This window comes from Nansenia antarctica (genome assembly GCF_963989245.1).
Source record: "Nansenia antarctica genome assembly, chromosome: 9".
Taxonomy (NCBI): domain Eukaryota; kingdom Metazoa; phylum Chordata; class Actinopteri; order Argentiniformes; family Microstomatidae; genus Nansenia; species Nansenia antarctica.
This window is the reverse complement of record NC_137679.1, coordinates 23,554,310-23,568,707: the sequence shown is the minus strand read 5'-3', so window position 1 is coordinate 23,568,707 and position 14,398 is coordinate 23,554,310. Positions and strand designations below refer to the sequence as shown.

The window sequence follows — 14,398 nt, the reverse complement described above, 5'->3', positions numbered from 1 at the left end:
GAAATGATTTATTGTGGAATCAGTGATAGCCATGTGGCTTGTGGTACTTGCATTTTCCAAGTATCAACAGTTTTCCAAGTATCAACCTCCTACACTGGCATTATCAAGAAGACAGATACTGTCAGGTGAAAATCGGGTCAAGTCCCCCACATCATGTCTGTCAATGACAGCTGAAATATCAATTGCTGCTGTAAGGGTTGAATGTAATTAATGTACTTCATTGAGACAAAAGGCAGCTCCACCCATCTAGGCTTTTCAATTACCCACATTTATGGGACAATTGTTGTAAATAGTAGACAGTCACCTTACATCATCATACTGTTTGAGAAAGTTGTCAGGCTCTCAACACTACATTTCCTGGCAGACAAATCCATGTACGGCACCATGTGATGGAGTACTTCCGAGTGTTTGTGGAAATTCACTTTTGACTAATTTCAATCGATAGCTTGTGGTTTGTTTTATTATTACATTATATTGTGAAATAACCTACAGCTCAATTGAATATGTACACAAAGTCATTAGCATCTCTGACTCACAGAGGAAATAATCAGTCAGCTGTGGAGACAATACTGTAAATAAGTAGGCACCTGAGATCAAAGGCCCATAACAGACATGGAGGAGTGGTAAAACCCCATCACACCATGTACAGTGTCACACAGTCTGATGGGCTGTTGTCCCACTCACAGGGGAAACAGGGAGACTCTGCTGACCACAGACACATAGAGTTGACTCATGAGGAGTGGTTATGGGATTACAGTTTTTCTCTATCGCTTTAACACGTTCAAAGCATAGCTAATTTTCTCTGAACTCCAAAAACTCACACACAAAACCCTAAACTCTCCAAATCTCTTGCAAAAGCAAACACTGCATTCAAAATAATGTTGTCTTCTCAAAATTTAATTTTGTACACACATGCACCATCAAATGAATAGACACTTGTAAGAACCAATTGAACCCTGATGTGCACAATGGAAAACACTATGATCAGCGGAAAACAGTACTATGATAAGATTATCAGTAGGCCTTTTGCATTTTCAACGTTATAATACATACATACAGTAGCCTGTTATAAACTGTTATGTTTTCATACTCAAATATAAAACACACAAATACAAGAATAGAACGTTTTTAACCTTTTATTGCTAAAGCTATGATTGCTAATTGAAAAGAAATAGGTGTTTGCCCATATGAGGAGTGTGATTGTGTGATTGGTGGTTTGAGTTTAGCATTCTGAATGGTAGTGTTGTGAACACAAGAGATTTTATCAAGGAATATTGTGCCAAATGTAGAGAATTGTATTTAGTGTTTTGTTAAATGTGTGGTTTAAAGCTGCAAAATGAGTAATAAGCAAGAAATGTGTTTGTCATTGTGAAGAATTGGTGTAAAAAAAAAAACGTTTCAGTTTTTGGCCATTGTGTTTGAGGTTCAGATGTTAGTGTTAAAGCGATAGAGAAAAACTGTAACAGGTCTACTGTAGGGCAGACATACGGGCAACATAACTATAACCAACAGAAATGGTTACTGCCACATATAGAAACACATTTGTGGCCAGATATGTGTAGATTGATTGGTTGTTGAAAGTAGTTAATGACCAAGCACGTATTAATAATATCTTTGGTTCTGGTTACATTACAGTATATTGACACACAGCTAGGCTTGCCCCGATGTTAGACATATGACTCACTGTGTTATGATTCACAACAAAACCTGAGAGAGTTACAATTTGCAACAAACAAAAGCAAAAGTGTTGAAAGAAGTCAACCTCCCATAGTTACGGTAATCAGACACGGCTAAATCATCTTCTGTTACCAAGTGGTACACATGTGCACATACACCACATTTGTTCCTGTGCTCATTACTTTCCATTGATCTTCAGGAAACTCTTGCTTGATGGAAGCCTTACTCACTCTCTCTCTCTCTCTCTCTCGCAAATATAAAACCATTGCACAACACAGTCACTTTCCAAGCCCATGGAACAGTGTTAGTAAATGTCATCTGTGTATATCATACATGTTCAGAGCTGTACCCCCTCAGAACGCCTTCCCTCTGAGGTCCGAGACACTACAGATAAGATAATTACTTCATCTGTTTCTGAAATGACACTAGGCTCGAAGAACACGCTGCCAAGATCACCTACAGGTATGTCTAATGTTTCTCATGGTTACCCTAGGCTGTATAAACTGTAATCCTTTTCAGATTTAAAATGTGTTTAATATTGAATATGTTATGTCTTTCTGTGTGGACATTTTTAAATTTACACAAAACAATCTATGGTTAATTATGAGATGTTACTATGACATTGTAACTGAGACATACAGTACATGCTCATTACAGATTCATTTTGACCAGCATTATAATGTGTTATACCTGCTACTCAATTGTTGTTACTGAAGGTTTTCTTATGGATTTCCATGTTGATTATGTTTATAGAGACTACATCGAACAGCGTTCTGCACTTTAGAAAGCTGAACCCCAGATCTCAACCGGGCTACCACTCAGGGACAAGGTCTATGGAACAGAGGCATCCAAAAGCCCATCGGTTCAAAAGGTGTCTGATGTTTCGCCTCAAGGTACAGTTCATAGTTCACATAGTAGGATCACGTACAGTAACAAGCTCTTGATCCTACTTTTTGGTACTTGACACAACTGTAAGACACACAGTATAAGAGTGTCACTTGTTCTTGCAGTAATATATAGTTTATCTAATAAAACAAAACTGTATCTCAAAATGTTTATTAAACCTTGATAAGGTTGACATGCACTTCAGTAGTATTATCAACGGTCATGGGAGAGGTAATGGAAGATAAACTTGAACAATGGGCACGTTGAAATGGCTTTGCTCTCTGGGTGACGTCTGTTGGAAAATAGGCAAATCAGGTTGGCGACCAGTAGCCTCACCCATCTGTGAGAGAAAAACTGTCTACTGTAGTTTGGGAGTCGTGCTCATCTGTGTGGACTGCTGTTGCTCTGGGCTTGGTTAGGACCGGGTGAGGATGGACCAGAGGCGGGCATCCACAGACTCTCAGGCTGAGGGGACAGAGGGGAGACTGAGAGAATTGGCCCTGAAGTGGTTTACAGAGACCCAAGCCCCCCTGATCCTACACAACGGCAACTTCCCAGACTGGTTCCAAGGGTTCATTGCCAGAAAGTAAGAACTAAAGGAAGATACGTTTAGAGACTGTAAATGGACATGCTGTGATGGATGATTTGTGGTGTAATATTGTGATGGGTGATGTTTTTAGAGTACTGTCTCACTGATGTGTTAATGAACTAGGGAACTTAGGGAGAGGCTTAACTAAATGTACTGTAATTGTAAAAAAATGTTTACATTTTTTTTAAATTGTAAAAAAAGGTTTTAAGGGGTGTATTCCTTCTCTTTCAGCATCAATTATGGGTAACTTGCTCATTGTGTTGCTGAAATGTATATTGTGTGTCTCAGTTTGAATGAACCACAACAATAGCATGCTATATATCTCAGCGAAAATGAATCATGGAAGAATCGATAGAATAGAGGCTTCTGATTAGTGTCTCGAGTAGGCATAGTAATGAACATGTGTTATGTGTTAGAATGATTTAAAGAATGTGTACTGTAAACTGAGCATTCGCAGCAGGCTCTTGAGAAGGGCTTTTAGCAAAGTGGATTTTCTTTTTATAGCAATATTATACCCATTGTGAAATTAAAGGCTAGCCTTATGCCTTTGTGCTTTTGTAAACCCATGATTCCCAATTGCCATTGGGAATTATGCTTCAAAAGAGACTTTGTTGTCTTTCTATAGGGATGCTGAGGAAACTCTACGAGCCAAGGAATTGGGCTGCTTCTTGATTCGTCTCAGTGACAAAGCCATCGGATACATCCTCTCATACAAGTGAGTAATGGTTTGTCTACCTACTACTGTAAGTGTTCCATTAAATATCCACTCACACATGATGCTGGAAAGCCTGTTAGACAAAAATGAACTACAGTAGAACACCCTCAGTTTACCATTACTTTTTTATTTCTCAGAGGTCGTGATCGATGTCGACATTTTGTCATCAACCAGAGCAAATCAGGACAGTTTATTGTCACTGGAGACACAGAAGTCCATGACACTCTCACAGACTTAATAGAGTACTACAAGACGAGCCCCATCGAACCATTTGGAGAGTATTTGACATATTCATGCTTGGAGGTGAGAAAACAACACTTACTGTATGTTATTGCTATAAGGTATTGAATAATGTATGCCATGAGGTATTATGGTGATGAAAGCCTAACTGATTGATTATGTTCTTTCAGTCATCCACAGCTGAGCTCTATGACATCATCCAGGTAAACCCAAGAGAGAAGCCGGTGGTCAGTGTGAAAGCTGTAAGGAGCATGTGGGACCAGCAGAGTGCCAGAGCCGTGGAGCAGCTTCCCACGTTGCCACCAAAAAGCAGCAGGAAACCAGAGGTAAAGTTCTTAGGAAACAGATACACCACGACAGATTTTATTAGCTGGATTTAATTCCACCTCTTAGTAAAATGTGACATTGATCCGAGTCCAACTAAAGTGCTTCCTTGTGTCCCTGCAAACAGGAAGTGCCTCCTGTGCCAAGAAGGGGCGGTCCTCTGGAGAGTGACTCACTGGATGCCCACAGCAGGACCCAGAGCAAGGGGTTGTATGCTCAGCTAGAGAAACACAGAGCCAGGGAGAGAGCCAGACACAGGGCCCAGCAGAGCAGCCTAGAGAGTTTACACAAAGGCCCAGTAAAGGGCGCAGAGGGAGCCATATCCCAACATGGTCACATGAACAGGAGAATTCCTGCCCCAGGGCCAGGCACCATCTACTCAGATCTCAACCTGCTGGACTGCAGGAGCAAGTCTCTGCCCCTGCTGGACAATAACTCAGAGGATGAGGAACACTCCTACAGGCTCAGTGCACCATCGTTTACCCCACCAAGACTCTCTCCCAACCCACCCAGACTAGCCACTGGCCATACCCTGTCTCTCCTGGAACAGGAGGAGGACCCCCCCAGAGGGCCCACCAGCACCAGCAGCCACAGACTGGATCAGCTGTGCCCAGTGTACCACTTGGCAGGGAGAGCTGGTCCCAGTCACCCAGCAGAGGAGACTGGATCTAAGGCGACAGCACAGGAGCATGATTGTACATATGCTGAGGTCCCCTGTGAAACCCTCCCTAGAAACTTCCTCCTGGACAACACTTATGAGCAGATCCCTGAACTTGGGCTCCTAGGTGGAGTAACCAGGCCTTTAGAAAACAACAACACCTATGAGACGCTGGAGGTACTCAAGCCCAGACACGCTTTCTCATCCTGGGGATTAAAGGTAGGTACTGCTGCCAAACAGGACCATAATATTAGCAAATAACAAACTGCTCTATGTGATGTTTGATTTATACTGGGCTGTGTAACTAATGATTGACCTGCTTGCTTCCTGCAGAATGACAAGTGGCGATGGCTGTTCCCGGAGAACAAGAAAAAGTGATTGGGGAACAACCTTAACAAAACTACTGGAAACCACGGAAACTACCACGGCGATAACACTATGCAAGCCTTACTCTGTATTTCAGAATTCAAACTGAGATTATTTTTTTGCTCATTACCTGAGATTGTTTTTGCTCATTACCTGAGACCATTTTGGGAAGGACGATTAAGGAAGATGAAAAATTAAGATGTTTAATTATTGTTTTCTTTTTCAAATGTGCTGGGCACTGTTCAGAAAACATAAAACTATAGTACATTGTTAAATAAAAACTATTTATTACTATTCCTCATTAAGAAAATCTTATCTTTCGATACTCATACAGAACATACAGACTGGTTGAATTGTCATAATGGCTGCTCTGGTGGAGTAGTTCTACAGCCAGAGCAGCCAGGAACACTCATACGGATGGGAAACCTGTGGTTGTGCAGCTTCAGACAGGAGTGGGCGAGAGTCATGTAGGGGATTAGTGACAGACAGAGACTGCAGTTTGTTCACTGCCTCCTGCCTCACTTCCATTAGCTGTGTAGCTGCTAGGGCAGAGAGGGGTGGTGGTGGTGGTGGTGGTGTTGGTGTGTGTGTGTGTGTGTGTGTGTGTGTGTGTGTGTGTGTGTCAGGGGGGGTTCCACAGCAGATGATACTATCAGTCAAGATGGGATGTGGAGAAATCCATCAGACCCCTGAAATAAGAGGCGAGTTCCAGGTGCCACAGCAAACCTGAATGGCTGTAGTGAGAAACAAATGTCTTTTCACTCTGCAGTCAATCCTCTGCACCACTGGGAGGGGATTCCCACACAACACATTGCATTTGTGATAGGGTCTGGTAAAAAAACATCTTCAAGTAGGGCAATGTCATTTTTCAGTTTTATTCCAGATTATGAAAGTGGCAGTCATGTGCAACAGGCGTTGCGTTATTGAGCCATTGTCTAAAATCTCCATGGTCTCTATGTTATGTAACCTTGTTGGAGACATAACAACCATCATGCTGGACTGATTAATCATTTGTTTGTACAATTTATTATTGATTTGGCCTCGCTCTCGGCGAAGGCGGTCACATTTTTCTCTCTCTCCCACCACACTGTCTTGTCTTGTCTGCCTCAGAGCTCATCCTTGCATTGTCTTTTTTGAAACTATCTGAGCAAACATGGAATTGATAAGCTGGTCTCTCAACGCAATTGACAAAAAAAAAATCTACAAGAACCGCAGGCTCGGGGGAACCTGCTTGCCCAGATGGCACTTTCGCCGTGGGCTACATGGTGGAGTCGTGGGAGAAATGGAGGGTCGTGTGCCTTGCGATTCTCTCCCTAGAGGACATCGAAGACATAACCCTAACCCTAACCCTAACCCTACCTATTTGGATTTATGAAAGACGGCAGCCACCCAAACAACCCTTAAGTTGCCCGTCATGCTAAACGAGATGGGCAGAGTAGTAAGTACTCAGACTGGTGTGATATTTGAACTATATCGCAAGATGGATAACGTTTTGGAGAAACTCACTGCTTTGCAAGAAAGGTTAAGAGCCAGCACAGACTAGGGAATAATCTGTTTACCCTCGCTAACCCAAGCATCTACATTCGGGCTCCCCCGGTCCTGCTCGGCCCGCTGTGTTATCTCGATGACACTCTGCGGAATGCAAGGGCGTCTGCAGTAAACTCAGTAAACTCCCCCAAGAAGAAGTTTCAAGACTCACAGCTGTTTCCTCTCTGTTCCTCCATTCTATGATGAGAGCAAGATGCATTTACATTTTTTACATTTTTGGCATTTAGCAGACGCCTTATTCCAAAGCGATTTACAATCAATACATTTGAATACTAAGCATGTGAATCAGCAGTCCACCATTCGTTGCAGGAAGAGTACTCTAGCTCGGCCCGGGGCCACTGATAGAAGGAAAAACCTTCTCCCTATTATCGCCTTCTACTAAAACTTTTTTACTGGAGAAACTGAGAACCAGTACAAGGGGGGCAATAGAAGTTCTTAGGGACACAGTAGAGGGGAAAGCGGGTGTCTTTAGGAGACGTAGTGGTGAGGGTCAGAAGATGTCTCAGGAGGAGCAGTTAAGATGTAACCTGAAGAGATGGGTCTTCAGTCTACGACGGAAGATGGGTAGTGACTCTGCCGTTCTGACAGCCGTTGGGAGCTCATTCCACCAGCGGGGAGCCAGTGTTGTGAAGAGACGTGATCGGGCAGCCCGACTGCTGTGTAGAGGAGGTGGGGCCAGTCGGCCAGCCGAGGTGGAGGAGCGCAAATGCAAGATGCCCGTGCCTCTGTTCGGCAGCTTAGTCGCCTTGGCTCTCCTTTCTGTTTGTCACTGTCTAATCATTGATGTTTCAAATTTGCTCTGTTTATGTTGTCTAATCATTGATGTTTCAAATGATATGTAAAGCACCCTGTGCATTCGTGCTGAGAAGGGTGCTGTAGGACAAGACTGGTTTGATGAACTAAAATGCACACAGGTTGAAGAGGCATGGCTAGGTTTCAAAACCAAATTCCTAAATATTATTGACAGTATAGCCCCCATGAGAACCACCAGGGTTAAAACCCGATCGGAACCATGGATGAATTCGGACATTCTAAATGCTATGAAAGTCAGAGACCTAAAATGCTCTGAAGTTCAAAAATGCAAATCAAAATTAGTGAAACACTTAAACGAAGATCACAAAACCCACTTTGAGAAAATTAAAAAACAATGCAACAAACTATGCAATCAGGTAATTACCATGACCAAATCTGCTAAGAAAGAATACCTCGATAACAAAATCGAAGAAAACTTAAACAAACCACGTGACCTTTGGAAGCTACTTAATAGCCAACTAGGTTGCAGTCAAAAACTCAAAACCAGGTCTACAAACATCAGCATAAAATCTGGTGATTCTCTCCTTACAGACAAGCTGGATGTGGCTAAGTGCTTAAACACTTTCTTTACAACCATAGCCACTAAATTAGTTAACAATCTACCACCCCACTCAGGGCGTTATGGTGTAGAACACATCCGTGAGTTCTACAATAAACTGGGTGTACGCAATGATGATTTTAAACTCTCCATGGTGTCAAACGATGAGGTGATTAAAAAGCTAGGCGCTCTACACTCAGAAAAGGCCACGGGCCATGACAATATTCCAGCCAGATTTCTAAAAGACTCAGCTGCCTCCATTACCCCAATCATCACCCACATAATAAACCTCTCCATCAAACAGGGACACGTCCCCCTTGACTTTAAAATAGCAAGGGTAACCCCACTGTATAAAAAAGGAAGCAAATTAGACCCAGGCAACTACCGACCTGTTTCTATTCTTAATTCCATCTCGAAACTTATGGAAAAAATAGTTTATGAACAGGTCGATAGGTACCTTACCGAAAAAAAGCTGATGTATGAATTTCAATCAGGATTCAGAACATCCCATTCCACTGACACATGCCTTCTCTATTTGAACGACCACATCAACCATGAGGTGGACTCGGGCAAGTACTGCGGCATGGTCATGCTGGACCTCCAGAAGGCCTTCGACACAGTAGATCACCACATATTGTTAGATAAACTGAAAGCAATTGGGTTCGATAGAACATCGGTGAGCTGGATGCAATCCTACTTAGAGGGGAGGGAACAGGTGGTTAGTGTGAACGGAACACTGTCCCCCCCCCTCCCAGTGACCTGCGGCGTTCCACAAGGAAGCATTTTGGGACCTTTACTGTTCCTAATATATGTGAATGACATGTCATCAGCATGTGATTGCAATTTGTTCCTGTTCGCGGATGACTCGGCTCTGCTGGTCTCTGACAGGGACATATTGCAGGTGGAAAAAGCGCTAAGCACTGAACTGAGCGGAATCTGCATCTGGCTAGCTGACAATAAACTATCAATACACCTAGGTAAAACTGAAACCATCCTATACGGATCCCCATCTAAACTCAGAAAGGCTGAAAATTTTAAAATAAAAGTGGGTAACATTAATATCACAAGAAAAGAGGATATTACATACCTGGGCTCCATCTTAGAGGCAAATCTTTCCGGAGATAAAATGGCAGCAAAAGTAATCAAAAAAGTGAACCATAGAACTAGATTCTTGTACAGGATATCCTCACTTGTCAGTAAAAACACACTGAGGACCCTATCAGGAGCTCTCATTCAATGTCACTTCGACTATGCCGTAACATCATGGTACTATAGAACCACAAAGGCCCATAAAACAAGACTCCAGACAGCCCAAAATAAACTGGTTAGGCTTCTGCTAGGCCTCAACCCTAGGACACATCTAACCGCTGCTCATTTTTTGAGCCTTGATTGGCTACGAGTAGTTGACAGAGTGCAGCAGCTTGCACTGGGCCTGGTCTTCAAGATACGCTACACCACAAAGACACCCAAGTACCTGTCAACATACTTCCAAAAAGTGAACAACGTCCACACATACAACACCAGAGGAAGCTCCACGAACCACGTTCAACCGCGTTGCACCACAAACAAGGGGTTAAACTCGTTTGCAAACTATGCAGTAAAAATGTGGAACGCCCTTCCTATAATCTTAAAGGAGTGCAAAACACTGCCCACCTTCAAAACCACTCTCAAAAAACATTTACAGGAGGCTGCAATCCGTAACTGGACCCTCTAAATCAAAAATCAGATTAAAAGACCCGAACTACCCACTGTACATAATTTGTGTTTTGTCCCCCGCCCCCACCTGTGGTGTATGTCCCCACCTGTCCTACCCGCTGTACATACCTTATGTTTCGTTGTATTGTTCTTCCCATGATGGATGTGTGTTTATCTTGTAGATAGTAATAGTTATTTGTCTGTATTATCTTGTAGATAGTACTAGCTTTTTTGTCTGTCTTACATGTAACGATGAATTGAGAATCAAGGACCCCAATTGAAATAAGCCAGTGGCTTTCTTGGGTTTTTATCCTGTTAGTTGACCTTGTATGTAATATGTACTTTCATGTACCTACTTCTGCAAATCTTCTAATAAAGTTTTCAATCAATCAATCAATCAATAAATGAAGTTTTACTTACTTACAAATCACACGCAAAACAGCTGCTAGTCGGCTAGTGCTAAAAAGGAACATCGCTACAAACATCTAACTGCATGTTTAGCACATCACAACATGCTGATAGAACATCAACATGCTAAAAACACATAGACATAATTAGATGATCACACAGTCATTGCTTTTGAACACGTCCTAAAACGTACGTTTGTTTACAAGCCATGTATCACTTACCCAGTAGCCTATGGCAGATGATAAAGTGAATCCAATTCACAAATTATAAGTATTTAGTGATCCTACAACTGTTGTTTGTTATATACTTAAACCTTCGTAATATGCAGAGAAGAAACCAAGAAGAAGCTTTTTGCTCATTTGCGCGACTTGAAAATTGCTGACATGCAGCCCTTTTTACCAGACCGTGTCAGTCTGTCTTCACAGTCAGTCTTCCCTCTTCTCATATCTGTGATAGATGGTTATTACCAGACAGATGTTTTCCAGACAGAATCTTAGGATACTGACCTTAGGATATGATTTGTTTGTATGTGAGAACATTTGCGCAAACAGGACCACCGCTGGACTGGCCATACAATCTACCTGCCCGCTAGCAAAAAAAACAAAAAAAAAACGAGTGCGGCAGACCCCAAACTAGCGCGGCCCAAAATAGCGCGGCATCAACTAGCGCTGAATCAAGCGGCGGCCCCCGTTTATACTAACACATGGGCTGGCCCAATCACATGCTTAGGCCCTGCTGTCCATCGGCCCCCTCCCCCACTCTGATCCCTCGGCCCACAACCCAAGTGCAGTGTCATGTTCGTAGATAAGATAGTGAAAGGGGGTGCCCAGAAAATTAGGGAGAAAAAAAGTAAGAAGCTAGCAGAGAATGCCTCAAAATGTCAGAAACTGACAGAGTGTTCTCTGGATCGACTGTGGGGGCTAGGCCTACTACAGATACAGCAGCCATGTCTCATCACCGTGGAGTACGTCAACAGTGAGTGAGTACACTGGTTCACACTTGCATTGGTATACTTGCTGTCCATGTCACTTACTCCGCTCTATAGTTATTTTTTTACAAATGGTATATTCAACAGACTGCCAGCATGTTGATCGGCGGTGTCGGACCGATTGTGTTGGGCCGGTCTGAGCCACATGGCAGGGCCTAATTTTTGTCCCAGTCCAGCCCTGAACAGGACTGTGGAAACCAAAGTCTTTTTAAGTATTATGCACATCAACTGCTCCAACTGGTCTAGGATTGTGCAACTGCATTGGAAAGTGGCAATTGCACCACACCCCATCAATTTGTTTTGTTAGAAGGTCCCATCCTCTCAACAAGTTAATATAGATCTCCGGAGTCCCCAACACATGTATTTTTTGCTGAAAATACCACTCAGATTCTAGTATGCCTATAGCCTTTTTTTCAGTCCTGTTCTCGATGGGCTGTTTGCCTGTAGCTTTATGCAAATTAGCTGCAGGAACTTTTCGGACGTGCCTTCTTGATACCTTGGTTACAGTTAATTTATTCAATTATTAAAGAAGAAACTCATTACACAGAACATTTTACTTCAAGTGTAACTTGTGTTGTGACATACCAAAAGCTTGTAAATACAGTATAAGGTAAATACAGCAAAAAGTGAAATTTACCTAGTGAGTCTCAATGTTCATAATACAATGCAGAGCTGCAGTAGCGTAACTAATAGGCTACTAGTATTAGCACTAGTGTATCTGTGGATCAGAGTGGTCGTATTAGCCTGAGCATCACTACACACACACTGCCTGGCTACTACAACTTTATAGTCTGAGCAAATTAGCTTCTGGGTGATAATCAAAGAAGCACAACATTGCCAAGCAAAGGAATTCCTGCAGTTTGACCATTTATTTTTCACACGTGTATCGTTAAACTAATACCGTAAACATTAGTGGATCCTGCAGCCATGGGCAGAGATACTCAGATGGGGGGAAGTATAATTCTAATGAGACCCCTCTGTTGAGGGAGGCAAATCTGAATGGCTTGTTGAATCGCATGTTTTCTGACACAAAAAACTGACTGGGTTGTTTTATTTCGCAGTTCGTGTGTTAGTAGGCCCATCAGTATGACCCAAATGTATGTACTAATATGGGACCTTTATGCAAGCTGTGACACAATACAGAAATATTGGCAGTTACTCTACAGTAAATATCAGATATGTCAGAAGTGACCAATTCATGAGAAACCCTGTAAACCATGTAGACCTACATTTTTATTAATCCTCTGAGTGTAAATGGGAAACAGTTAATGTTTTTACGGCCCTCTAAATTGTCTCACCTGAATATTACAGAGACCATCTGTGGTGTTCTCTCTAGACTAGAGTAATGCGGTTCCCCCACGTCTGTCTGTCTCTCTGATATGGGTGTCACGCGAACAGTTGAACACAGTTGAATCCTCCAAATTGAGCTGTCAGCTGTCTTCTATGTGCTTCTTTGAGTGGAAAAATATCATGCTCAACTGCACTTTAACTCAGAGTGGGTGAAATGATTCAGGGATAACGGATAACTGTCATCCTAATCTGTAGACCTTCTTAGTGTACAGTCATACAGTGCAGTGGAGGAGTTTAAAAACCACAGGCTGTATTTTACAGCAAGGATATGCAAAAGTTACAAGTGTTCATGACATCAGACAGGTTTCATGTTAAACATGACAACTTTTTGTAATGCATTTGCTAGGACCTTAATAATAATACATTTTATTTGTAATGCACTTTACATAAAGAAATCTCAAAGTGCTAAAAAAAAAAAGGAAACATTTTCAATAGGCTAATAAAAGGCTCTATTAAAAAGTTTTAAGGCCTTGTTTAAAAGCATCCACAGACTGTGGTGCCCTTAGGTGGTCAGGGAGAGCATTCCACAGCCTGGGAGCAGCCGAGCAGAAAGCCCGATCCCCCATGGTGCGGAGCTTGGTCCTGGGGGTCTTGAGGAGGTTGGTGGCAGTAGAACGAAGGGTGCGTGAGGAGGTCTGAGGCATATGGAGGAGTTCCTTGAGGTAGGCGGGGGGGCAGTTCCGTGAATGCACTGGTGGGTGAGGAGGGAGACCTTGAATTCAATAGGCTAGGTGCACGATCTCCACTACTTCCTGAAAGGCAACTGGTATGAACATATCCTGTCTCACTCTATTGGTTTAATTGATTAATCAGCTGTGCAGTAAACTGTTGGAACACACAGTGCACAGCTGATTAATCAATTAAACCAATAGAGTGAGACAGGATATGTTCATACCAGTTGCCTTTCAGGAAGTAGTGGAGATCGTGCACCTAGCCTATTCTGAGGGAGACGGGGAGCCAGTTAAGTGATTTGAGGATGGGGGTGATGTGATCATATTTGCGCACCCTCATCAGGATCCTAGCAGCGCTGTTCTGGATGCATTGAGGTTTCTGGAGGCAGTTACTAGGAATCCCGATGAGGAGTGCATTGCAGTAGTCCAGCCTGGAGGAGACAAAGGCATGGACAAGCTTCTCTGCATCTGCCAGAGTGAGTGCAGGACGGAGTTAGGCGATGTACCTCAGGTGGTAGAAGGACGTCTTGCACAGGTGTTTGTATTAAGTTCTAATTGGAGGTAAGTTGATCCAGGTGCACCCATGAAATTCTTCCTCATTCGCAGACTCGCCCAATGGGGCTGTTGAGAGGCTGTCCTGTCCTAATGATTTTTATTGAGAATATGATCCCATCTGTCAGCAGTACAGCAATTCATGAAAGCCTCAATGCGCTCTGTTCGCAAATATCCCCCTGGCATACTGGATGAAGAGCTGTCAAGAGAGAATACCATATGACTTATAACACAAGAGCGGGGACATCATAAACAAGCCACTGTGGATGACAGATGACAGCAGAGCTGCCTAGTTGAGAATAGAGTACTTACTTCTCATGCACAGTCTACCGCAATCAAGTCATTTCACATCAACCCCTCCTGTTTGACATTGTATGTCAG

General features: G+C 42.8%; 1 protein-coding gene across 1 annotated transcript; it reads left to right on the top strand.

Moving 5' to 3' along the window:
* Nucleotides 1-2,784: 2,784 nt before the first annotated feature.
* Nucleotides 2,785-5,466, top strand: LOC308165473 (uncharacterized protein; the record flags this gene model as incomplete). The annotated part of the gene is made up of 7 exons (XM_080539623.1): nt 2,785-2,793; nt 2,982-3,148; nt 3,777-3,866; nt 4,004-4,169; nt 4,277-4,432; nt 4,558-5,265; nt 5,422-5,466. 7 exons carry the CDS (start codon nt 2,785-2,787, stop codon nt 5,464-5,466), a joined length of 1,341 nt encoding a protein of 446 aa, XP_080395749.1.
* Nucleotides 5,467-14,398: the final 8,932 nt, after the last annotated feature.